We start from the raw sequence: 27806 nt of genomic DNA, 5'->3' as shown, positions 1-27806 counted from the left end.
GAGCGGGCAGCCCTAAGAGAAAAGCGAAAGGCTCATCTAGCTCCTGGCACCAGCAGGGCGAGGCAATTTGCTATCTTCCTTCCTTGGGGCCTGAGGGAAGCACACAAGGACGATTCATAGATTTTTCTCTTATCAAAAAGACCCAAGCAGCATTTTGGTCAACGCCCTAATTCCCATTAGGGCGATGGACTAATTGGGCAGTCTAATTGGGGCAACCTGGCTCGCATTGGTTGTGCACAATTAGGTGATCAAGTTCCTCATTCTTTACCTGTGAGGAAGGTGCGCAGGTGCAGGAAAGAACGTGAGGATTCAAATTTAATGGAAGGCCATAGGCAGCGTAATGGGACTCCCACTAAATGAATATTCATGACCTCTAGTAATAAAATAATGGTTAACAGGTACCAAGCGTGGTTGCCACCTGGCAATCTGCCCGCCCAATAGCCTTTTTGGGTGTACTTCCTTTCTTTGCTTTCCTTTCTTTACTATTAAATCTTTTCTACCTACTTCATTTGTGGTTGCAGTTTCATTTTGCCCCTAGGAACAGATCTCTAATTTTACTGATCTGGACCCAAGAACCAAGGACTTCACAATGCAGCTTGACACTTTCCCATCTGTTAACAGGAGTGTCCAGCACCTTAACCACCACCTCACCTGCTGGTCCCCCCCACCACCACTTTTTTTTTTTAAATGTTTTTGATGTAGAGTGAGTGTACTCACCAGAAACTTGGAGAGGCAGTGAAAGGGAATGTGAGAGATCACAGCCTGGGTGAATGGCAAAGCCACAATGCTTTCTCCTCTATTCTTCTCTTGAGATTTTGGGCATGCATGCATATGTGCCTGCATGATTTTCCAGCTGCCAGGTCTGTGACTCAAATTATTGTTGGCCATGTAGGAGTCTAGCACCTTAACCACCATGACATTTGCTGACCCTACAGGAATATTCTTAAGGACAAAAGGTAAATCACATGACAATGGGAAAGTGCTGTCCGTATTATAGGCTGAATTGTGTTCTCCAAAATTCACCTCTAATTCTCACTGTGATTGAATTTGGAGATAAAGCCTCTGAGCAAGAAATTAAGGTTAAATGAGGTCATAAGCCTGGGACCCTAAATCAATAGTACTAATGTCTTTATGGAAAAAGAAAGTGATAGCAGGGGTATATGCACAGAGGAAAGGCTGTGTGAGGACTCAGCGACAACATGGATATCTAAAGCCAAGAAGAGATGCCTTGGGAGAAGCCAACTCTGCTGGCACCTTGATCTTAGACTTAGCCTCCAAAATTATGAGAAATAAATGATTGTTGAAGCCATCCAATTTTCAATCTTTTTTAATGGCACCTATAGCAGACCAATACACTAGTACACCAAAACGGACAATAATCCATAAAAGGCTAAGCCAAGTGACTGAGGCAATGAAAAAAAGGTTTGTATGTGTAGCATTAATAGCTAAGGATCAGCATTAATAGCACAAGAGGGGCTAGGAATTTGTCCCAAAAGTTAAAATGAGAAACGACCCCAAGACACCTCCCTTTAATGACTGAATGGATGTTAGTGTTTTGAATCAAATGAGGAAAACTGGAGGAAGGACAAATTTGATAGAAAAGATCAATCTGATTTTCAGCATACTGAGTGTAAGGTGCCTAAAGAACATTCAGGTAGAGATTTCCAGAAACAACTTGGAATATAAGACCAGAACTAATGTAAAAAATTATTTGGGGCTATGGATTCAATTAAAACATGTATTGTGTACCTACTATATTCTAGGCACTGATCTAAATTAAATTTTAAAAAATCCGAACAGCCTAAATTCTAATGGACAAGAAAAAAGAAGAAAGTAATGCCATAACAAGTGAATTAAAACAGTATTTTAGAAGGTAATACAATGCTTTAAAATAATGCAACATGCCAAGGGGATTGGGAGTGCCTGTGTGAGGGGATGCAGGTTGCCATATTCTCTGTGGGTTTTTAGGTTAGGTCTCATTGAAAAGATGCCATTTGAGCAAAGAGTTGAAGGTGAGGGAGTTAGCCTAGGGCTTCTCTGAAGAAAGTGTGTTTCGCCGGGCGTGGTGTCGAGCGCCCTATGGCAAAAACCTATGGAGGCTGGAGGATTGCGGCATCGAGTCCATCTCACTCTCTCTGTCTCTCTCGGCGAGTGCACGATTTAAAAAAAAAAAAAAAAAAAAAAAGAAAGTGTGTTTCAGGCAGAGGTAACAGCTGCTGTAAAAGCTGGGTAACAGCATGCCTGGTGTATTTGCATGCCTGCAAAGATGCTAGCATGACTGCAGCCTAACAATCCAAGAAGAGAGTAATAGATGATGCCACAAAGGCAAGTTGGGGAGAAAGTATCAGATCACAGGTGGAAATCTTTTGTGAGGAGTTTGAGTATTACTCTAAGATGGAAGGTTCTAAATAGAGTTGTTACCTGGTCTGATTTTAATTTTTAAAAGAATTACTGTTTGCTTTGTTCACAATAGGCTTTGAAAATAGGGTAGGGCAAAGGTCGGGGCAGGGAGACCACTTAGGGGGCTATTGCAGCAACAGAACCATAGGTAGAAGTTTAGGCTTTGAAAATAGGGTAGGGCAAAGGTCGGAGCAGGGAGACCACTTAGGGGGCTATTGTAGCAACAGAACCATAGGGGCTGTGGGGTTGTCAGAAAGGTCATGATGAATTTTTTTTTTGGAGAGGTTTTTGCTATAGTGCGCATGTGCTCGCCAGAAAGACAGAGAGAGACAGAGAGACAGAAAGTGAGAAATCACCCCCCAGGAGGGATGGCCACACTGCAATCCCTTCTCCTCCATTCTCCTCTCCAGATCTTGGGCACGAACGCACATGCGCCTGGCGTGAGTTTAAGCCGCCGGGTCCGCGACGAGAACCACGGTTGACTACATGGGAGTCCAGTGACATAGCCATTATGCTAACTGCTGGTCCCTGGTCATGATGAATTTTTGCATAGAAAAAATATGTTGTGATTTTTCCAACAACCCAATAATTTGAAGGTAGAGGTAGTTTACTATGGATTGGATTTAGACTTTCCAAAAATAAAAGGAATCAATGATGTCACCAAGAGTCCTACACTGAAAAATAAGTACTATAGGAGAATAGATGGAAAAAAAAAAAAAGAAAGTCTTAAATATGTTTAGATGAGATGTTTGTAATCTATTTGGTGATGTTGAGTAGTTTGAGTCTAGAAGAAAAGGCCATGCTGAAGACAGAAATTTGGGAATCAGTGCCAAAATGGATGGTATTTACAACCTATCACTGGATGAGATTACCAAGAATATGAATATACTTAGAAAATAAGTAAAAATCAAGTAGTCAGCCTGAATCACTCCAGTTTTAATAGATCTTGGAGAGAAAGTGAATCCAGAAAAGAAAATTGAGCAGGAGCAACCAGAAAAGAAGGAGGAAATCCAAAAAATCATGTGGAATAGCAAGCCAAGTAAAAAATGCTATCAGGGAAGATAGTATGATTAAGAGTGCCAATGGTGGGTAATAAGCCATGGAGGATGAGGGCTGAGACTTACCATTGTATTGAACACTTGGAGGTCATTAGTGCCCATGGCAAGAGCCACTTTAGTGGAGCAGTGATGGTGGGGAAAGTCTAATTGGAAATAGATAATTGGGTGGGCCTTGAAGACAATTTTCAACAATCTAGAAAATTTTCTGCCAAAAGTAACAACAATGTGATAGCTAAAGTGGAGTTAGGACAATTTGGGTGTGTCTTAAAGATAAGATTAGTAACAGCATATTGATATACTATTGGGAATGATCCAGTTGAGACCAAGGAATGAATGATGCAGAGGAGCAGAGACTTGCTAGAGCAATGATGTTGGGAAGGTGAGGAGGTGAATCTCAGGTGCTTGGGGCAAGTTTGGATTTACATAGGAGCATGAAAAAAACAGAGTGTGAGTGCACACCCTGGGGTAAATGTGAAGGTGAAATCTAGGGAAGTTTCCTTTTGATTGTTCTACTGAGGTATTAAACAAGGTTATTAGCTAAGAAACATGAAGTGACAATTGTTGTGTTGGGAGTATGTTAGATTTCTGGATCCAAGTTGGTCAGAATTGGGGCTGTGTTCCCTTTCTGGGTGAGATGGTACCTTCTTTCATAAGGCACCAAGACACTGAGGCCAACCCAAGGGTTTTAGGCATAATGGGTGGCATCTCCACTTTTTTTTTTTTTTTTTTTGAGAGGATTTTGCTATAGGGTGCATGAGCTCACCAGAAAGACAGAGAGAGACAGAGAGACAGAAAGCAAGAAACCACCCCCAGGGGGGATGGCCACACCACAATCCCTTCTCCTCATTCTCCTCTCGGGTTCTTGGGCATGCATACACATGCACCCAGTGTAAGTTTAAGCCACCAGGTCTGGGACTTAAACTGTGGTCGACTCCATGGGAGTCCAGTGACATAGATGTTTGTAGTCCAGTGACATAGCCATTATGCCAACTGCTGGTACCAGCATCTCCACTTTTTTAACCCTCTGTTTATAATGGGATGTTGTGGGAAACAGCAGTTAGCGTAATGGCTATATCGCTGGACTCCCACGTAGTCGACCGCGGTTCGCGTCCCAGACCCGGTGGCTTAAAAATCACGCCCGGTGCGTACCCAAGATCCCACAGGGAGAATGGAGGGAGAAGGGATTGTGGTGTGACCATCCCCCCTGGGGGGTGATTTCTCACTTTCTTTCTCTATGTCTCTCTCTGTCTGTCTGGCAAGCACACACGCCCTATAGCGAAAACCTCTCCAAAAAAAAAAAAGGGATGTTGCAACTACCTGAGCAGATTTGGAGATCCAGATCTGGTGAGGTACACACTTGGCTGGGGAGACAGCAGTAGGCATAGAAGGGTGAGGCCCTAAGTGGAGGGAGTACCTTGACTTCTTATAACTGTACTACTATGGAAATGAAGGGTTTCTGGAAACAGACAATTACAAAAGGAGAGATGAGCACTCACAAAAGGGTCTGTTCACATCATGATATCCTTCCTCTAGTCTTTCAGCCTGTCAAATCTTCAGCATTCACATATGTACCTAGCATGTTTTAGGCTGACAAGGCCAGGGATTCAAACCATGGTTGCCATGTGGGATCGGTTTCTACTGGGCAACACATTACTGCAGCACCACAGAGTTGGCCAACAATTTTTGGTTCTTAATTTGAGACAATGTGAAAACACTTTTCCCTACTTTTTTAAACAACTTGCAATAGGGTGATTGTGCTCGCTGGGGAGAGACAGAGAGAGAGGGAAAGCAAGAAGTATCCTCTGAGGGGTAATTACACCACAATCCCTTCTCCTCCATTCTCCTCTCAGAATTCTGGGCATGTACACATTATCCGTTGGGTCTGGGACTTGAACTGTGCAGCTGGCCATGTGGCCTTAACCACCTCTCCACCTAGCTGACTCCTGCCTAGTCTTTTATTTATATATGTAGATAGGTAAATAAATAGATAGATAGACAGATAGATAGATAGATAGATAGATAGATAGATACTGTTTGTATATTTTGGAAATATGTCTATACAAATGTGTGTGTGTGTGTGTGTGTGTATTTATACACAAATATGAAAATATACTTATAGATAGACCAAGACAGCAATCTTGATTTATGAACAAAGGGGCTTTATACATGAAATTTGTAACTTACATCTTCCCCTTCTTCATTGCAGAAATTCAGATCATCTCTAGGGAGGGTCACAGGATCTTTGCTTATGAACAATAATCACAATCTGTTACTGCCATTTTTCCTTCTGAGAAGGAATCTTGACATGTTACTATAAAGGGGGCTTGAGAGACAGAAAATATAATTCAAGGTGACTTAAGCAAAAGGTGAATTTATTGACTTGGATAAGAAACTATCTGACTTCAAGCACTGTCAGATCCACTGTCCAGATGAATCACCAGGAACCTTTTAATTCTACTGAAACAACTCTATTCTTATGTTGGCTCTGTCCTTGTAAGGTGGAGTTCTCTGAGAAACAGATGCCAAGACAGGGTTAGACATGGTGATAATTGGGTTTCCATGTATCAGTTTCAACTGGATGTCCAATAGTCCTCAAAATGCCAGAAATTCCTATTTTCCCAATATGCCATCATCCTAGTAAATGGTTCCTTTGGTGAAGGATTGGGAGAAATACTATATGTATTTGCAGCAGTGTTGCAGAGTCCCTTTGAGTGAGTTGACTACATTTTCAGTGGATTCTGATTCTGAAAAACTGGCTCAAGTTTGGGAATTAAGCAAGGGATTATGACTTTTTATTGGGGCCATTGCACTCAGCCTCCTGCTTTCCATCCTTTCCCTTTTCTGGTTGTGGATTTTTGTGGGTGTGATTGTTAAACAGCACCCTTGCTAGCTGCCCCTCCATTTTCCTCCTGGAGATGCCATGCTCTATTTATTATCTCACACCCCACTATGTGTCAAGCCCCTATTGACTGCCCCTCTCATAACCCTGCATGGTTATCAGGTTCTGGCTTCTTGCATTTAGGAACCACTATTACTGACCCCTCTTACTTTGGGGGCCCTGTTATCCCCATTGCATAGTAGGCAACCCAGCTCTATAATTGCCTTTACTGTCAGTTTTGTTTGCAGAGGGCCACCACTGAACGTCTAAGACATGCTAGTGCCCTTCTTACCAGCTCTCCCTGGTAGCCTTGACCATCACTTTCTTCATGCTTCTCAGTGCCATTCAGTGACAAGTCTGTCCCCATCCTTTGGGTCTTGTCAGGGTATTAAATTACATGTACTATGAAAGTACTCCCAGGCAAAGAACTCTTGCTTATCCAGTTTTATATTCCAGCCCCTCAATCAAGGACTCTGAAAAATCAGTATCAGAGAACCTCATAACTCTTGCCAGTACAATACAAGCTAATTATACTTCATCTACTTGATGGATACAAAACAATAGCTTATTGTTGTTTTAATTTATAATTCCCTAGTACTAGCATTTTAAAAACATATATTATTCTTTTTTACATATTCATTGGCTATTTGGATTTGTTTTCTGTAAATGGATTCATCATATTCCTTGTCCATTGTCCTGTTTTTTTTTTTTTTAATCTTGTGAGCTTATAAGAGCACTTTCATATTATAGCTAAAAACTATCTGTTCTCCTCATTGCAAATTGGCAAGGAAAAAAATCAGCCTGGAACTCTGCACTTGTCTTCCCTTCTCCATCTTTATTGTTAGTAACTAGATCCAGAATCCACAGGGTGCAGTCTCGATAAATATGCCAGGAATGCGCTAGCTCTTTTGTTGGAGGCTGAATTATTAGTAGAAAGTCTTCATTCCCTTAAAAATCTAGTTCACATGAGCCATGTGGAACCTTATCCTGAAGGCCCGTGGCTTCTTCTGCCGCTAGCTCTTTTGTTGGAGGCTGAATTATTAGTAGAAAGTCTTCATTCCCTTAAAAATCTAGTTCACATGAGCCATGTGGAACCTTATCCTGAAGGCCCGTGGCTTCTTCTGCCGCTAGCTCTTTTGTTGGAGGCTGAATTATTAGTAGAAAGTCTTCATTCCCTTAAAAATCTAGTTCACATGAGCCATGTGGAACCTTATCCTGAAGGCCCGTGGCTTCTTCTGCCGCTAGCTCTTTTGTTGGAGGCTGAATTATTAGTAGAAAGTCTTCATTCCCTTAAAAATCTAGTTCACATGAGCCACAACTCCACCATTTATTTTTGTAAAACATGATAGATTGTGGTCAAGGACACATTTTCATGACCTAGTCTATCCCTTTTTCCACACACTTTGGGACAATAGTCCTCAAATTACAGTCGTTCTGGAACCACTTTCCCAAATTTTGCTATATTCTTTAAATCACATATTCTATTTTCATTCCTGAAATTTTCCTTTTTTTAAGCATAGGTTTATCTTAAAAGAAAAGTTTACATTGTTGCCATTATATCACTGTAACTACTTGTTATATTTCCCAGTGTACATCAGAATAAATCCCAAACTATGAAAATAAAAGATATTAATCTGCATACCACCGTAAGTAGGGTATTTGGGGAACTTGCATTAGAGTAGGCCAAGAGGATCACCAGTCTAGTAAAAGATAAGACTGTAGATTTTTGGAGCTGAGTTTCATGGGTCTCACCACTTATTGATCACACAACCATTCCTATGGATGGGGTGGAGGGTAAATTCATTCACTTCTGAGGAATGGCAACACAGGAGTGTTCAAATGCCTTACCTCCATCCAGTTGTGGAGATGGGAATCCAGGCCTTTCTCCAAAAGCAACAACATAGCAGGAAAAAGGTACAGGCATGGAGGGAAATAGACCTCAATCAAGTCCAGTGAGTGAGCTGTGCACAATGTTCGGTTCCCAGGAAGTGGAGCCCAGCACAGACCAGGGCTGCATTAGAATATTCTGTATTCCGACCAGAATATTAAGGGTTCTAAGGTTCTGTTAATTATGCTGAGGTCCTCAAGACCTGGGGCTCCAATGGTTCACAGTCCCTGATCTGCCAGTCCAGCCCTGTACAGGGTGCCCACCATATCCGAGTAGCCACGGTCACCAGGCCTAAGAAGCCATGTGCTGGCTGCGGACATGGGGCCAGATCCTCCTGCCAGTTTTCCTCTCCCTTTTTCTCATCCAATTGCTTATCAGCTTCTCAGAGAATGATTTTTCTCAAATCTACAATCGAAAGAACAGGCAGAAGCCCAAAGATCTGAATGAAGAGGGTGAGTAATCTGGAGCGCCAAAGGGGGTACCCCTCCATGTGCCACCACCATTCTTTCTTTTTGGTTGTGCCATCTTGATGCTCACTGAAATTTTCAGAAGTTGCCATTTGGTATTGGTGAGAAGACATTTTTAAAGGCTCTAAATGTTTTTGGTGAAATCCAGTTAAATTGGACTCAAATGAATTCACTTTATCTGAATGTAAAAAGTGGGTTAAAATAGCTTAAATGTGAGAAAATCATGTTCCCCTCACTTTTTGCACGACCTGTAGCATATAAGCTTTGTGTTATGAATAAAGTGGTGTGTCTTTTCCTAATCAGACCCCTTTCAATGGCCATAGCTCCTCTTTCCTATTGTTTTACATAACTAGTTAATAAATTGCATAATTTTTTTTCTTAAGAAATAATTACTTCAGTTTGGAGCCTTCCCTTGATTTTCTTCCCCTAACAGAAGACATTCTGAAATGTTAAAAGTAATGCTGAGTTGAATTAGTGAACCTGGAATTAAGGTTTTTAGTATCCTGAATTAGAATTGTATAGATAGAATAAAGGACAGAATTAGAATTATTCAGAGAATATCTTGTAAAGCCAAGATTGCCATTTTTACAAAGACTATACGACAGAATAATTATTGCTGTCTGGTTTCCAGAGTATAAAAGAATATTACTTAGTATCTATAAGTGAATCAGTTTTCTTTGTTAAAACCAAACCCATGGCTTTCAGCTTTGCACCCAAATAAGATTCTCCTGTGAGGGGTTGGAGGTGAGGGGTGAGGGTGGGGGCAGTAGGAAGCCTAGCTTGTTTCCCTTGATTTTGTGTTTCTCATAGATTTCATTCTTTTTTTTTAAGTCTGGTAGTCACTACCATACATATTCCAAGAGAAACTGTGTTCTAGTGCCATCCTGGCCCATTCTCCCCACAAAACAGGACCTAAAAACACAGACCCAAGTGTAGAAACAAATCCCTCCTGCTGTTTCCTAGCAAAAGGGATTCAGACAAGAATTTTTCAAAAGACATTATTAAAATGCTGAGGAAAAACAAAAAGAAGGCAAACAAAGCTATGAATCATAGATAACACTGTCTAGTCTATAAAGACTGAAATTTCTGATTCTTGCTAGATCAGTTCTAGCTGACCAACCCCAGTCCATGTATGTGAAGACACAGCTTCACTTTGCCTGGGAAGCCCGATTCAATATGTCATGGACCTCCCCCAAGAGTTTCCTAGCTTCAGGCAGCTTCCTTCTGTGCTTGCATTCAACCTTCCTATTTAATTAGGACATGGCTTCTTAGACATCATGATACTTTTCACTACCAAAATCAAGAAAGGGACTGTAACCCTGCATTGAGATCCTCACCTATATCCCTACTTGTGCTCTGAGTAACAAACAACAGACAGGACTTTGTGAAGAATCATACATCATACATCAAATCACACATCTCTCTAAGCAGGTCGCTCTGATCCTTGGGGCTTTTAACTCTGAGGTTCATTTACACTTGAGATACTACTAATTAATATTCCAAGAAATTATAGTTTACACTTGATGGAGCTTTAGTTTAATGAACTTCCCCAGGTCTGACTCTATGGCCTAGTGGCTAAGGGACCCAGATTCCACATGGCTGACAGTGTGCTTCAAATCCTGGCCCCATGGCTTGAAAAACAAGCTGGGCATGTGTGCAAGCATACCCAAATTCTCAACATGATGGAGAAATGGTGGAAAAGGGGTTGTGGCATGACCATGTCCCATTGGAGAGTGCTTTTCCCCTCTCCCCCTCTCTCCATCTCTCTGTCTCTCTCTCTTCAGTGCACCTACCCACTGGCAAATAAAAAAAAAGTAATAATAATCTTCTTCCCCATGTTTAATGAATAAATTTTAAAAGTACTAAAACATAGAGAAATGTTTTCAGCGTAAGTAACTAGATAACAAAGGAACATGGTTCAAAGATTAAGTGGCAGTCAAGGAAAGAGATGGAAGATTCTGGATCAGGGCAGAGTAACGCAGCATGGAAAGGCTCTGAATGCTACCACCACGCCTTAGAATTTACTTGTGAGTTGTTAAACTCCAAGAATTTTTATTAAAACTCTCAAATCTGGAGATGAACAAGCCGAGTGGATGTCCTTTTCTCTAACCTATTCTGAAGATCATGGGGGAAGAGACTACCAAGGGAAAATAAGAGAAGCGAGACCCTGAACAGGGGCCTGACTCTCTGATGAAACTCAAAGTTCCTGAGCTACAGGCTGGATTTCAGAATGACACTGAAAATAAATTGTTTTCAGTACTTGACAAGGCAAGAGAACTCAGATGAGGATGTGCTAGACTTTGTTAGGATAGGTGGCTCTGCTCTCTTTTCTGAGTTTTGTCATTTTCCAGTGCCAGGATTTGTTCTAGCTCATTAGAAGTATTATTTCCCGTTCCCGTGAAGGGGATACCTTCCTTTTAGTTATTTCTGTTCTGTCGCCTCTTCCCCAACTCATTTTCAGAATAGGGTAGTGAATAGGACACCTCTCAATTCATTCCTCTCCAGCTTTAAGAGTATTAGTGAAAATTCTTGGGAGTTTGACCCAGTGGTGGTCAAGGCTACTGGATCCCACATGACTGACTGGGCCATTCAAGTCCTCAACCTGGAAGCTTGAAAAACATTCTGGGTGCATGTGCGTGTGTGCCCAAAATCCTGAGAAGAGAATGGACAAGAAAGGATTGCAGCATAGCCATCCCTTTGGGAGGTGATTTCTCACTTTTCTTCTCTTTCTTTCTCTCTGGTGAATATACATGCCCTGTGGGGGAAAACAAAACAAAACAAAAAACACACAAAAAAAAGAAAGAAAAATTCTTGGAGTTTAACAATTCACAGGTAACTTTTTAAAGAAAATAGTCTTAAGGATAATGGTAAAGTAGTCATTATCACAACAAATGAAAATTCTGAACAAAGCTATCTAAGCATTAGTAGAATGAAAATAAACAATAGAATAACTATGCAGACTCTATATAATAATGAAACAAAATAATTATATGATGACATGCAAAAGACAACGTACCCAAAAAGAAGCTATAACTCAAGGAACAGATGAAAATTTCCCCACAAGTATTTTGAGCTAGACAACAACCAAATGGAAAATACATTCAGTGAAACAAGACTCAAAGTCGAAACAAGAAGAATCAGAATGAGATGAAAAGGCAGACTGCTATGAGGAAATAAATTAAAGGCCAAGTCATTTTGAATATGATGCAAGGTTCCACAATTTCTATCTTCATTTTTTTATTTCTATGAATGGTGAACACATCAAGACTATCCATCATGCACAATCTGAGTATACTGACTGCATTGGGCTTAGGGAGCTGCCTCCTTCCTCTGCCCTCTACGAAAGGCAGTGTCAGTATCTTGAACCTCACACCTAGAAGCCATAGCAAGACCATAGATGGCAGCACACAACACTCTCTAAAAACAGGACAAGGAGAGATTCAGAGAGTGGAGGTCAGCAAGGATGAAGAAGGCCAGTCACCTCCTGGTGCCATGGAAACTCATAGCCTTCACTCTCTGGAAAAATAGAGCCATCTCAAGGAAAAGGGAGAAGGAGCAAACCCTGAGTTTAGCTAAATATTTCCTTAAAGGATGTTATGTTTATGGACTGAACTTGAATTTGCAGACTAGCAAAAGCAGGGAAGTTAAATGTAGTTATATTGTAAAAGATCTGACTTTTCCCAAGGAGCGATGAATTCTGTCCCCAAAATAATGGAGAGTAATTTATTGTTACTGTATCTCAAAACAACTAGGATATTACTTGAAGTCCCTCTCTTATGGAGATGGTAGAGTACTAAGATGAGTTATTGAAATGCTTTTATCTAAACTCATAGTTTTAATTCTAGCACTTTCAGATATAAATTATATTGCTTATTTATTATTTTTTGAGAGGTTTTTACCATAGGGCGCGTGTGCTCGCCAGACAGACAGAGAGAGACAGAGAGCAAGAAATCACCCCCCAGGGGTTATGGCCACACTGCAATCCCTTCTCCTCCATTCTCCTCTTGGGATCTTGGGCACTCACGCACACGTGCCCAGTGTGAGTTTTAAGCCACCAGGTCCGGGACGCGAACCGCGGTTGACTACGTGGGAGTCCAGCGACATAACCATTAAGCTAACTGCTGGTCTATTTTTCTTTCTTTCTTTTTTTTTTCACAAAACAAAATGTATGAAACTCCTCATGGGAGAGGGGCAGCTTTTAAATCTTTTTATTTATTTATTTTTTAAATTTTTTAAATTTTTTAAATTTTAAATTTTTAATTTTTTTTGCTTTTAAATCTTTTTGACTAAATAAAATGGGGAATTACTTTTTTAAAAAAACATTTATAAGATTATTTAGTTAACCAAGAATATCTCGGCAATACCATATTGAATAACAATGTACTTAAAAGTATGATTTTTAAATATAAAAAAATGTTGCCCACTTGTTTTTCCATATCATATTTTGGAAGTTGTTTTCTAGAACTTGGCTAATCAAAACTGGATAAATGCCATTTCATGTTTTTCCAAGTAACAGGAAAAAAAAAAAGAGCATTTAAGTAATACTGATGGGGAAACTATCTAGATAGGTGAAAATAATTGTCATACTGTGAGGATATAGATGAATATTGCTTAGAATAGGAATTACTATACGAAATGTACTACTTTTATATAAAACTGACCAATAAATACCATGAACTAATATGGCTTTAGATTTACTCATTTGTAAATTTTGGATTTACATTTTTGTACTTCCTTTTTGTCTTGCAGCCTGTAATGTAAGGAAGAATTGCCAGTCATGCACAGGAGATAAGAAAGTAAGTTATCTTCCTTATGAGGAAATTGTTTTGGGAATACTATAAAGTCACACAATTTAGAGTTGTTATCTAAAAGGTATGCTCATCTTTGTCTTACACAATTGGAATGACTAATAACAGTTATTAAGATCTGTTTATTCCTCTCAAATCATTTTTGGGGATCTAGAAATAAGCAATGGAAATAATTTGGCAAAAACATATACTTCCTTCCAGAGAAATTACTACAAAAAGAAAACAAGTCTTTGCTTTAAAAACATGAAAATTTAAAAGAATTTTTTTTGTAAGTTAAGGAGAAAAAGTATGCATTTTGAGATATGACAAAAATGTCTTTGTGAAATCTGGTCCCTAAAGACTAGAAAGGATGACACAGCGTAGACTCTGAGAACAACACGATTCCCTTTTCTGATGGTTAGTTGCCTGGCCATCATTCTTCACTTCAAATTTGGAACAAAGCAGAAATGCCATAAACATTGAGAGAAATAATATTACTTGTACCACAGAGAGATTAGCAGCAACCTTGACAATACCATTCTAGTCTAACCTGTTTTGGAGAGCTAACAATTAACAGCAGAGACAGACATAATTAGAAAAGAGCATATCTGGTAACTGTTACCTGTCACAGTGATCTGGATATACCACTCCCTGCTTCTTATCTTCCTCCAGGTCACTCATCTGCTTTAACGACCTGGGCTCTGTCTCACGGAATTCTCCACCCAGTTCCTATGCTGCTTTATGTGCTTTACATCCTACCTTATCTACTGCACAGTTCTGGGAAATGACCATTATTCACATCCTTGTAAAATGCGTTCGTAAATGCCATACCTCACCCCACATAGATACCTACATTGATGTTTACTTTTCTGAAAAAGTGCAGGTGTGTGTGAATCTGTGTGTATGTGTCTCATGGAGTAGGGGAGAGTGGACAGGGTTATAGATCTGAATTTGGAGGTGCTAGTGAACATGTGGCTATCACCTGTCAAGAGTCCCTCAGTGGAAAGAAAAATATGAAGAACCAACATTAACATCATGGAATATTTTCCATGGCAACTATTTCCAACCCTATCTGATTGCGGTATGATCCTTCTTTTGCAATTTGATTTTTCCTTAAGAAGTCTAAGACTGAGCCAGAAGGTGGTGTGCTGGTTAAGGTACTGGACTCCCACATGGCCAACTGTGATTTGAGTCCCAGTCCTGGTGGCTTGTTTTCTCACTGTCTCTCTCTCTCTGTTTCTGTCTCTCTCTAGTGAGTGCATGGGCCCTATCGCAAACTTACAAATAATAACAACAACAGCAACAATAAATAAGATACATAGATAATTTTTTTAAAAAAGAAGACTAAGACCATTTGTAAGATTCAAGTTCCTTTATTTTTTTTCATAGTCAACTCTGTTTCTTTTCTATTGCACTCTTTTTGCCCTTAAGGAGTCAGTCTATCCTCATCTCCATGGCTGCTCCTTTAATCTTTGCCTCTATGTGTGCACCATACTTAGAAACACACGCAAATTCACAGACCCAAAGCCTTTCTCATTTCCTTATTTCCTCAATGACAAATCCAGTCTATTTCTCTGCACTGAATTTTCCCTTTCTGAGTTCAAACAAAATGGGGAAAAATCAGCTTTTTATTTCATTCTATTGCTAACATACATAGTCTGCTATTGTTTTCTTATTATACCGTGTGATTTAATCTTTAGCAAACTGGTTTAGAAGTTACAAAGACTCCATAACCAAAAGTCTAGCAACAACTTGCAAGTTATTCACTCCTTCCTTCTGGAAACTTGCTCCTTTCTGGTGATCTTGACTTTTGTTTTTTTTTTAATCTTTGTATGTATTTTGCTATAGGGCACAAGCACTCACTGGGGATAGCACACTGTAATCCTCTCCTCCATTTTTCTCTTGGGATTTTGGGCAAGCTCTCCAGAGCTACTGGGTCTGGAATCTCAACTGCATGGTTAGCCCGTGGGATCCCCACCAGCTGTCCCCTGTGGTCTTGACTTTATATACTTTCTTGCTTCTTTCTTGCTTTACCAACGTCTCGTTTTTGTATTCCTAAATGAGAGCATTCATTAATGTTGTGCTCTCATCCTTGTGTTGTCTCACCTCATGGCTTTTGCCATTACTTGCATATATGGAAATCTCAAACTCATATCCTGAGACCTAACAGTCCTCTAATAGTCATGCTCACAGTTGCCTGATTGACCTTGCTTTCTGGGTAGTTTTTTATACCCTCAAGCCAAAATTTCTCTAACTAAAATGATCATTTGTCCTTCCCCAAAGAAGCTCACTTTCTTTACCTCCTTGTTTATTCCTAATCCCATTCACTCCTTTTCCCCCCATTTTCTCATCTACTGTCCATTATATTCTTTCTACTGCAACAATTGTAGACTTCTTATACTTTCCACTCCCCCACCCACTCCTTCACCCTCTCTCTCCACTTCTTCCCGATGTCTTATCTTAAATTAGCAATCTTAATTTTGTATTTATTTCTTTTCCTGAGAGAAAGAAACTAAAACGCTAAACAGAGATTTATACCTCAACTCCCCAGACCTTCCAGTCAGCCACGGTCATGAGCTTGTGTGCTGAACGAGTCCAGGTCAGCTGAGGGACCAAACTCGAGATTTTCCGTGTAGATCCAGCATCACATAAGCAGTGCATTTGTTATTGCTGCATCAACCATCTGGTTTTAAATTAGCACTTTTATGACATTCTAGTTCCAAATAATTCAGTCAAATCCCTATTGTTAAGATAAATCATAAATCATAAACTTAGTCTAGCATTCAGAATCCATTAATACCTTAGAGAAGCTTACTTTTCAAATTTTCCACCATGACAGATTTTCACTCCCACTTCTGTGGATACCCACCCTTTGCTTCGGCCGTTCCTTCTCTGTCTAAGGCCCTCCCTTCTACTGTACAGACTTCATTCCAGACCTAGGCCAAATTCACCTGTTCCCTAAAAGAAGTCTTACCCAGTCATTCTAACTAGAAGTGAACATTTTTCCTTCTTAACTTTACTTGTGTTTTATATCTGTTTCACTCGTTTTTAAATTATAATTTTCTTCCTTTTTGAGATTAATTTTTTTTTTTTGGAGAGGTTTTTTTGCTATAGGGCGCGTGAGCTCACCAGAAAGGCAGAGAGAGACAGAGACAGAAAGTGACAAATCACCCCCCAGGGGGGGATGGCCATGCCACAATCCCTTCTCCTCCATTCTCCTCTCAGCATCTTGGACACACACGCACATGCACTCAGCATGAGTTTAAGCCACCAGGTCCGGGACTCCATCTACGGTCGACTACATGGGAGTCCAGCAACATAGCCATTATGCCAACTGCTGGTCCCGAGATTAAAATTTTTTAAGTGTACATATTGTGCCTGCCAATCAAATTGTCATCCTTCAGAAAGCAAAAAGACTATTTTATATGTCTGTATCTAGGATTTGCCCGTAAACACTTTGTAAATACTCTCTTGGTCCTGTCAGTGTCCACTACTTTAAAACTTCCCTTGGTTGAAACCAGCAGATGGCATAATGGCTATGTTGCTGGATCCCCACATAGTTGAGCATGATTCAAGTCTTGAACCTGGATGTTTCAAACTCACTCTGGGTACATGTGTGTGAGTGCCCAAAATCCCAAGAGGAGAATGGAAGACAAGGGAATGTGGTGTAACCATCCCCACTAGGGTGTGATTTCTTGCTTTCTGTTTCTCTGCCTCTTTCTGTCTCTCCAGTGAGCACACATGCCCTATAGCAAAAAAGAAAAAATAAAAACTCTAAATAAACAAATAATTAAAATCTCCCTTGGTATAATAACACCCATTTTCTATTTCTTTGACAGTATAATATTAAACTATTTGTTTTACATAATATTAACAAACTGCTGAACTTTATTATGTACCTTCTTCCTTTCTGTATTTTTCACTTCAATACTCATTATTTTTATTATTTTCATTTTAATGCTTATTAAGACTGAGTTCTATCCTAAAACGAGTACTCTTAATTTTCATAGAGCAATAGTAGCTATCACCCAAAAGCCTTTTAGCTGACTTCTCAGTTGTCACACTTCTAAGAGACTGAGGTTGGGAAGGTTTCATATTTATATGGGTCATCTTCCTTAGCTACAAGAAGAAAATCCATGTAATTTGTCTTAAATTACACATTACCAATTTAGGGATGTTGAATATATTATACCATTCCTTGGGGGAATGTGAAGTTCTGGTCTTTGAAGACTTTTTAGACTTAGTTAAGGTATTAGTCACATCTTTGTGTGGTAAGTACAGAAACTCAACTCAAACTAATTTAATAAAAGAAGAAATTCATTGGCTCACAAAATTGGCAAGTTCAGGGGTGGCCTTGGCTTCATGCACAGCTGAATCTTAAAAGATGTCATTCTCATTTTTCTCTTTCCTTTTATCTCCCAGCTCTGCCCCTGTGTACTGACCTCATTTTCTCTTATGTAAATGGACCTTCTCCGTACAGCTGGGAAAAGGCCAGCCGCCAGCAGATCTCTCCCCGTGTCTGTGTACAACTCCAGAGGAGATTCTGATGGACGCCATTTGAATCTTGCATCCAGTCCATTACTAATTACTGGGCCACAGGGCTGGACTCCCCTGAGTGGCAGTGCCTGGGTTAAATGACCACTTTGGTAGTAGGAAAGGGATGGATTAAAACTGATTGGCAGTTGCAGGACCACATAGTGTTGGGAGAAGAGGTTCACAAAGGAAAGAATATGTTTACCAGAAGAAGATGAAGAACACAAGATGGGCAGAGAGATATTAAAAAATAAACTATAGCCTGAGTATTCGTTATTCAAAATGCTTGTGACTAAAAGGGTTTTGGACTTTGGATTTTTTTGGATTTTGAAATACTTGCCTATAGATAATTGGATATCTTGGCATGGAATCCAAGTCTAAACACTGAATTCATTTATGTTTTATATGTACCTTGTACACATAGCTCAGAGGTAATTTTTTTTTGAGAGAGAGATTTTTGCCATAGGGTGTATGTGCTCACCAGAGAGATAAAGAGAGAGAGAAAGACAGAAAGCAAGAAATCATCCCCCGGGGGGATGGCTACGTTACAGTCTCTTCTCCTCCATTCTTCTCTTGGGATCTTGGGCACACAGGCATATGTGCCCAGTGTTTTAAGCTGCTGGTCTGAGACTCAAACTACAGTGGACTACATGAGAATCCGGTGACATAACCATTACACCATCTGCTGGTCCCCTGAAGGTAACTTTATACAATATTTTTATATTGCAGCATTTTCACTCCTGTCACATGAAGCCAAGAGTAGAATTTTCCACTGAGGCACATCTATTGGTACTTTAAAATTTGAATTTGGAGGATTTCAGATTTCAGATTTTTCAGTTCGTGATCCTCAGTATGTACTTCAGTTCTACTGTATTTCTCCCTTTGACCTTTCAGGACATTCATATTCTATTTTTTCCACCCCCTATTTAAAAAAAATGCTCTTGGCAGTGCTGGCAGGTGGCATGGTGGTTAAAGGTACTGGACTCCCACATGGCTGACCATGGTTCAAGTCCCAGACCTGGCAGGTTGCTTTCTCACTGACCCCCACCCCCGCCACTCTGGTCAAAGTAAAATAAATACGTGGGACCAGCAGTTGGTGTAATGGCTGTGTTGCTGGACTCCTACGTGGTTGATCTTGGTTCAAGTCCCGGACCCGGTGACTTAAACTCACACTGGGTGCATGTGTGCACATGCCCAGGATCCTGAGGGGAGAATGGAGAAGGAATTGTGGTTTGACCATCCCCCCTGGGGGTTGATTTCTTGCTTTCTGTCTCTCTGTCTCTTTCTGTCTTTCTGGCGAGCACACGTGCCCTATAGCAAAAACCTCTCCAAAAATAAAATAAATAAGTAAATAAATAAAGTTAAATAAAATAATTCTTTAAACATTTTTTTGGCACTTACCGAAAGTTACTGTCAACTACTGCTTCTAGCCCTAAGTCTAGAATCTCAGAGAGATGCGTATTACTTTTCATCAGGTTTGAATGTCTCTCCTTCAAGTCAACTGTAAACCAACTTTTGAAGGCTCACTATTTTGTAAGAGGGAAAGCAGGATAACAACTGGAAGAACTTCCATTTAGAAGAGGTCATATGGTCAATAGTCCTATAACATATTCTGAGTCTATAAAATATTCTGTTGAGTTTCACTGCTTGAGCAGTGAGTTGTTGGTCGCCAATCAGCTGCTCCAGACTTGGCCTACTGAAGGAGCTCCCTCTTCCATTATTCTCTGCTCGAATGTTAGAGAGGTACAGGAAGAATGTCTCTTCTGGGGACTGCATTGCTTTAAGAGCTCGTCTGTTGAGAACTTGGTTACTGGGGCTTGGGAATCAGCTTAGTATTTGAATAACCACTAGTTCTTCCCTGCTATGTGCAGGTTTGTTTGTTTGATTGATTGATTGTTTTTGAGAGGTTTTTGCTATAAGGCACGTGTGCTTGCCAGAAAGACAGAGAGATAGGAAGCGAGAAATCACCCTCCAAGGAGTGGCCACGTTGCAATCCCTTCTCCTTCATTCTCCTCTGGGATCTTGGGCATGCATGCACATCGCCCGTGAGTTTAAGCAACCAGATCCAGGACTCAAACCACAGTCAACTACATAGGAGTCCAGCGACATAGCCATTACTCCAACTGCTGGTCTTGCTAGGTGCAAGTTTTTTATCCTGGCAATTTATCCCCCTTCAAATCTTGTTAGAAGGCATGGGCTTGATTCATAAAAACTGTTGAGGATAACCAAGGCTAGATGTCTTTGTAGGCTGTAATTCTTGAATCTAGGCTTTATCTTTGAAGTTCTAGTCTTTAAGGAACAGTTTGAGAGGATAGGACTCATTCAGCCTTAAGTGGCTTCAGTCTTAGATTGGACCAAGTGGCTTGATTTGCCTGTTGGTGTTGGCCCATGTGAAACCAAAGCTGGCCTATAATATCCCACCTGCTCTCAGGCAGACTAAGAGGTGGGTTCTTTACTTTGGGGTGAATCATTACCTCTGTCAGTCTCAGGATATACAGGAAGTGATTGGGAGGAGTCTAGGATTAATTTTATAGAATCGAGTCCCAGCACTGAACCAAGATGCTTAGTTAGAACTCAGGTTCTCCCATTTAGTAGATGTGTGAACTTATGTAAGTCAAATATTTAACTGCTCTGTGTCTTATTGTTCTCATCTATAGAATGAACACAATATAGTGCCTAGCCCACAGAGTTGTTTTGAGGATGAAATAATTAACGTGGGGGCTGGCAGTTGGCATGGTGGTTATAAGCGCTGAATTTCCATGTGGCCAACTGCAGTTCAAGTCCTGGGTCTGGTGGCTTGCTTTGTCCCTTTCCCTTTCTCTCTCTCTCTCTGATCAAACTAAAAAATAATAATAACAAATAGAATTAAATAAATAAATCTTTTAAAAATTAATATGCATGGAAGTCTTAGGATAGTATCTGTCATACAGAAGGTCCTACGTAAATGACAGTCATTTATACCATTCTGTCCTACTTTTTTTTTGACTCTTCCATGTTCTAGTCTTATCTCCCATAATGATTTTTCAGCCTTGTGTCTTGCTGTTGTTTACTTCAAAATGGAACTTAGAGTTCAGTTATCCTATTTCCACATGATCATCTGATCACCACTGAGCAGAAGGGGAAGACAGATGAGATAAGGTGGGCTGAAAGTACAACCAGGGCCATCTGTAACAGAGGAGGAGTACCCAGAGGATAGTGGGTGCTGCTGACAAAAGGAGTGGGTAAGAGTTTTGAAAAGATTTTTTAAAGGGACCAGCAGTTGGTGTAACGGCTGTGTCGCTGGACTCCCAGGTAGTAGACCGCAGTTTGAGTCCTGGACCTGGTGGCTTAAACTCATGCAGGGTGCATGTGCGTGCGTGCCCAGGATCTTGAGAGGAGAATGGTGGAGAAGGGATTGCAGCGTGGCCATCCCCCATGGGGGGTGATTTCTCACTTTCTGTTTCTCTCTCTCTGTCTTCTTGGCGAGCGCACGTGCCTTACAGCAAAAACCTCTCAAAAAACGAACAAACAAACAAACAAACAAACAACAACAACATCTACTATAGGCCCTACTACTACTTTGTGAAATAATGTCTTGGGTTTAGTTCCCTAAATAGAGTCGAGAGACCCTGTTTCTAAGAAGAAAACAGTTCAAGTGCATGTGATTTTTGAGCAACTGCTCTGAGCAAAATCTTATAAAGAAAATGGACCTAGGAAAGATAAGGAGCCAGAATCAAGAAAAAATTGAGGGATCAGCAGTTAGCATAATGACTATGTCGCTGGACTCCCATGTAGTCGACCACAGTTCGAGTCCCGGGCCCGGTGGCTTAAAACTCACGCTGGGCATGTGTGCGTGCATGCCCAAGATCCCGAGAGGAGAATGGAGGAGAAGGAATTGCAGTGTGGCCATCCCTCTGGGAGGGGGGATTTCTCGCTTTCTATCCCTCTGTCTCTGTCTGTCTGTCTGGTGAGTGCACACGCCCTATGACGAAAACCTCTCCAAAATAAAAATAAATAAATAAAAAAGAAAAAATCGAATTCTCAGCTAAAGCCTACACTTGACCTGAACCATAGGCAACACTTGGGCAGACGGGAATCACATGGCAAAGTTGTCCCTGCCTTGAGACAAGGTTCCAGTCTTTGGAACACCATATAAGTTAGCTGCTAGCCTAATGGGACAATGACCTTCTTGGCAGGGTTCCCCCCACCCCCACCCCTGACTGAGAGCAATCATTCATGAAGAGGGGAAGCCATGAGCCATTGACAGCCAACAGCTCACTGCAGCTGAGATTTGGATGCATGGGCCTGGTATAGGGCGTTGGGCAGGACACCAAAGGCAACTACTACAAATAATAACAAAATAATGATGATGGCTGTTATTTATCAGATATTTATTGAGATAGTATTAATACTAAAAATTTGCTGGGATTGTGGTTATTATACTTGGACACTGCTTTCTTTCTTTCTTTCTAAATATAGTGTATCTGGTGCAGCGAAGAAAGAATTTGCAAAAATTATTGTTTTCCATATTTTGGGTGTCAACTCAGTTCTCTATTTTGGTTAAACTGTAGAGGTGAGTTATTCTTTTGAAAATTGTTCGGTACCTTATTTCAATTGACTTGCAAATATTAGTGATTTACTATGTTTGAAGGATTATAAATTATTATATTGGCTTTATTAAAATACAGCAAGTCCAGAGCTATTCATCAGTGTTTCCTCCACATACAGGCTCACTCACCCTAGCTAGGGTTGATTCAAATGAAAAGTAAGAATAGATTCTGAATTGTAAATGACTTACCATACCAGTTGTTAAATACACTTCATTAAAATTTCCATTTCTAAACATCTCTGGCATATGATATCCATAACCCAGCTAAATAATGTTAAATTCTGCTGCTTCGGGAATTCTAAGTGTTTCCTATAAGCTAGTCCTGGGAGGAGGGTATACTGAGTATAGTAGCATTGGTATAATTTATATTTCCTCAGCTAATGTGTTCTATACTGAGAATTGCCATTCAGAACAATGACTCCCTAGAACTGACCAAATCGTAAACACCAAAAAATATTTAAATCATATGTGTAATGTTGGATTTTTATTCATAGTATGTTACATGGTACTTACCATGGCAGAGAAACATACCAGTGCCTTTTAAGGAGTTTTCCAAAAAGCTATTGAAAATAGGGACCTGTAGGTAGCATAGTGGTTAAGGCACTAGACTTCTATTTGGCCAACTGCAGTTTAAGTCCCAAATCCGGTGGCTTGAAACTCATGCCAGTCACTTGCGCATGAGTTCCCAAAATCCTGAGAGGAGAATGGAGGAGAAGGAACTGCGGTGTGGCCATACCCCTAGGGGATGATTTCTTGCTTTCTGTTTCTCTGTCTCTCTGGTGTGTGCATGTGCCCTATAACAAAAATCTCTCTCTCTCTCTCAAAAAAGAAAAAATTAAAGCAAAAGGCTTCCCACCTGAACCTTAACTATATGAAAAAATCCAATCTAGAACAACTAGTTTATTTTTTTCTTAATTGAAATGAAAAGATAAAAATTTTGCCCTTGAATTTGTTCCATAATTATACCTACTATGTAAGTGCTAGTAGGTTTATTTAACTCATATGTGTTTGTAGCTTATAAAGGAATACACTTCATATATTTGGTATGAATAGAAGCTCTGGTGTCCTATTTCACGTTTTGCCATTCTAGCGTCATTTTACCGTACAGCAGGCTAAAAAGCTACTGAGGGAGGAAAAAGTTTACAAGTGCTAAAAAAATCTGCTTCCTGGGACCAGCAGTTAGCGTAATGGCTATGTCGCTGGACTCCCACGTTGTCGACCGCGGTTCGAGTCCCGGACCCGGTGGCTTAAACTCATGCCAGGTGCGTGTGCGTGCGTGCCCAAGATCCCGAGAGGAGAATGGAGGAGAAGGGATTGCGGCATGGCCACCCCCCGGGGGGTGATTTCCTGCTTTCTGTCTCTCTGTCTCTCTGTGTCTGTCTGGCGAGCGCACGCATCCTATAGCAAAAACCTCTCAAAAACAACAAAAAAATCTGCTTCCTGAAAAAGGATTTGTTGTCTCTTTGATAATGAATTGCTGAAATTTAAATTATTCACTGCAGTCTATGCATATCTTTATAGTAATAGCAAACTGAGAGATTTGCTATTTTATCTGTTAAGATAATACCAAAAATTAGCTTCAGGTCAAGTAAAGGAAAAGTAAGCTAGTGGCCCAATGGTTTACCAATTTGAAGATAAAGGAAGTAAATTACATCTTTAGTAGCTCAGATTATTATAAAAGATTAATGATTATTGTTTTAATGGTAGTTTCATTAGAATATATGATGCATGTTATTGTATCATTTTCAATAATGATTTGTGAATTTTAAGAATCAGACTGCATGACATTAGAAAAAATGAAGATGTAAGCAATCATCGATATTCTGTTAATTTAAAATGTATTTCTTTTCATGCATTTCAGTTGACATGTTTGGAATCCTGATGCTTCTACTCATTGCAATATTAGTAACAACACTCATTTGGTATTGCTGCGCCACTTACTTTTACATGCAGGAGTATGTTCACTTTATCCTTAGTAAGAATGCACTTTGGGATATATCATAGAAGAGAATGCTAAGCTAGTGATCGGGAAACGTTTTACCTTTCTTATGTAATAAAAATAATATATTTGCATGGTAAGAAAAAACGTTCAAATAGTACAGAAAATGATAAAATGTCAAGAAAAAGTTCCTTTCCTATCTCCCACTATACCTCTACCACCTCCTTCTCAGAAGTAACCTCTTTAATATGACTCTATGTATAGTTGTGCCTTGTATTTGAATTCGATGGTTCTATCTTCTGTTTGTGATTTATTAACTTTAAATATTGTGTATTGACTCACACCATAAGGAAAGCTAAAAAAATGATCATGAACTATCCATTTTTTTTTTGTTATTTGCTGATAGTAGATATTACCAATGTAATTCTTGTATTTTAATTATTTTTTCATTGTGTTTAGTGATTTGATCTTGAGGTTACTAATATTTCTTCAGCTGATTATCTTTCAAACTTTCAGCAATCTATTTAATCCTCTGTATATCTCAGTCCTTCTCCCATTAATTTATATCCTTATATTTCCATCCATCATCCCCTTTCTCTATCTTCTACACTCTAAGTTTTCTTTTTAATTTGACCTGGTCAAATGTACAATATTGATATTCTATTTGGAAGCTTTAATTCTACCTTGCATTAATTCAAAGATCACTGTATTCTGTCAGAGGATTTTATCTTATTAAGAATTTACTACACTTCATAATCCAAAGATCCTGGTTGGGTTCTAGAAAAATCAGTCTTTTCTTTCAAAAAAATACTCTTGCATGAGCAGTGAAGCATCAAAATATTGTTACAATTGATCTAAGAGTCCTGTTTCTCAGCAGAAATTATGAAAATTAAAGAACTTTAAAAAGTTTAAATTTGGGGCCAGCAGTTGGTGTGGTGGTTGGGGCACTGGACTCCCACACGGCCAAACGTGGTTCGAGTCCCAGACATAGCAGCCTGAAAATCATGCCAGGTGCCTGTGGTGTGCCCAGAGTTCCATGAAGAGAATGGAGGAGAAGGAATTATGGTATGATAATCTCCTGAGGGGTGATTTCTTGCTTTACCTCTCACTGTCTCCTTCTCTCTCTCTCCTCTCTGGTGAGTGCATGTTCCCTGTGGCAAAAACCTTTGAAAAAAGTTCAAATGTCAGAGAATGTAAATGTTTCACTGCCTGTGTACTCAGTGCTTCCTTGACTCTAATCTGTTCTCTCAGGAATATAATATTTGCTGAGCATTTATTATACACTAAGCAATATTGTTGTCACTAGGGATATAATGGTGGACAGGATCATGAAACTTACATCCTTTTTTGTTTGTTTAAAAGAATTATTTTATTTAACTTTATTTATTTACTTATTTATTTTAATTTGACCAGAGAGGGACAGACTGAGAGAAAGAGAAAAAGTGGGGGTGGGGAGTGAGAAAGCAAGCCTCTAGGTCAGGGACTTAAACTGTGGTTGGCCATGTGGGAGTGTCCAGCACCTTAACTACCACACCACCACTGGCTCCTGTCATCCTTCTTTTTAGAGATATTTTTACTATAGAGCATGTGCACTCACCAGAGAGACAGAGAGAGACAGAGAGATAGAAAGTGAGAAATCACCAACCCCCCGCCCAGAGATACCCCCACCACAATCCCTTCTCCTACATTCTTGTCTCAGGATTTTGGGCATGAGTTTTAAGCCACTGGGTCTGGGACTCGAATTGTAGTCAACTATGTGGGCCAGTGAGGTAACCATTACACCATCTACTGCTCCCAGCTTACATCTTTTTTACATTATCTTTTTTTCATTTTTATGTTTAAAATACAAAACATAAAGTTATTAATTCTGTTATTACTTTTTAAATATTTCAAATGTGATTATATTTATTTTAATTGTGTTTTTCTTAAGCTCTTTAAATCCCTGGTGGATAAGTAAACAAATACACATATAAATAATAAAATCAGTGATAAATATTAAATAAATGTAGACTGTCAGTAAGATAAAATAATTCCTACTATAGCCTTATTCTGAAAATAAACCTAATTCTAAATTCACTATCATTTTGAACAGAAATCGAGTGTATTTTCATGGAAGAGGAGAAACAGTTCCTATTCACAACTGGACTGCTACTGGCAAGTGTTTTTGTTAATTTGCTAGTATGTCCTAGACTTTCAGAAACTAACAGCTGGAAATCTTTCTCTTACATGTTCCAGATACCAAAATTAAAGTATGAGTAGGAAACCTGACAACAGATTTCAGTGTCCTTTTTTTTAAGATATATTTTTGTAATCTTGATAGCTCAGCTAGGATTGATAAAACCATGATAGTGATAGAGAAGAGGTAAAGTTTTCCAACCCAGTTGGGGATATTAACCCCAGTTCTCTCAGTTTTCAGTGAACAAAGCAACTCAACAATTGCTATAAGGCTCTTGGCAGGCTTTTCCCAGATTAATTTACTTTATTTTACCTAGTAATATAAAGACAATTATTTAGTAAAATAATTAAAATTTATTATTTTATTAAAATAATTTATTTAAATTATTTTAAATTTGATTATTTTTAAATAATTTAAATTATTTAGTAAAATAAAGTAAATGCATGACCCTCTATGCATTCTCCTCAAACACTTTGGACTAGAAACAGGGTAAACCTTGTAGGTTCAAGAAGGGAATGTTAAGCATGTAACACACTCCATTGCCAACTCCTAGATATCGTTATATATAAATTGTTTTGGTGATGATAGGAGCATGTGTTTCAAAAAGCAATTTCAAAAGGTGAGCTGAAGTCCAGGGTGATTGCTGCTTCTTCCTAGGTTGAAATCAAACGAGAGGACTACAGAGATTGATGTTGCATTTCAATTTTTCTACCTCCATATTAAATTCCACAGCACATTGACCCAGAAGAAATGCTTGAAAAGAGCACAAGGTTGGATGTTTATTTATTTGAGGTAGAAATAGTAATCTATTCACAGATTGAGACTAATTAGATTTACTGTAGGGAATGCAATGTGATTGAATTCACAAGGCAAGATTATTTTCTACCCAGGAGAAAGCCCAAGAGAAATGCGTACATTAAGGGTTTAAACAAGGGATCAGGATCTTGCAAAAGGAATTGAGAAGATGGAAAAGTGGGAGACAGTGGTGTCATAAAGATCGACAGAGGAGGGTCTGATGTGGAGGGAGAGATATTCATGATTGGCCTTTGGACTTAAAAGTTGGGAAGTTACTGTCAACTGTTTTGCAGTCTT

At 39.5% G+C, this 27806-nt stretch overlaps 1 protein-coding gene and 1 pseudogene across 1 annotated transcript; one reads left to right on the top strand and one right to left on the bottom strand.

Moving 5' to 3' along the window:
* LOC114006263 (cytoskeleton-associated protein 2-like) overlaps positions 1–6703 on the bottom strand; it is a 42679-nt pseudogene extending 35976 nt beyond the window's left edge.
* Positions 6704–8426: 1723 nt separating this feature from the next.
* On the top strand, positions 8427–26892 carry PTTG1IP2 (PTTG1IP family member 2). Its single transcript, XM_027768491.1, has 5 exons — positions 8427–8676; positions 13441–13487; positions 22470–22563; positions 24461–24554; positions 26631–26892. Exons 1-5 carry the CDS (start codon positions 8526–8528, stop codon positions 26707–26709), a joined length of 465 nt encoding a protein of 154 aa, XP_027624292.1. The 5' UTR covers positions 8427–8525; the 3' UTR covers positions 26710–26892.
* The last annotated feature ends 914 nt before the right edge of the window (positions 26893–27806 follow it).

This window comes from Tupaia chinensis, unplaced genomic scaffold (genome assembly GCF_000334495.1).
Source record: "Tupaia chinensis unplaced genomic scaffold, TupChi_1.0 Scaffold146650_1, whole genome shotgun sequence".
NCBI classification, from domain to species: domain Eukaryota; kingdom Metazoa; phylum Chordata; class Mammalia; order Scandentia; family Tupaiidae; genus Tupaia; species Tupaia belangeri.
Note: the sequence above shows the minus strand (reverse complement) of the source record. Positions and strands in the feature narration are given on the sequence as shown.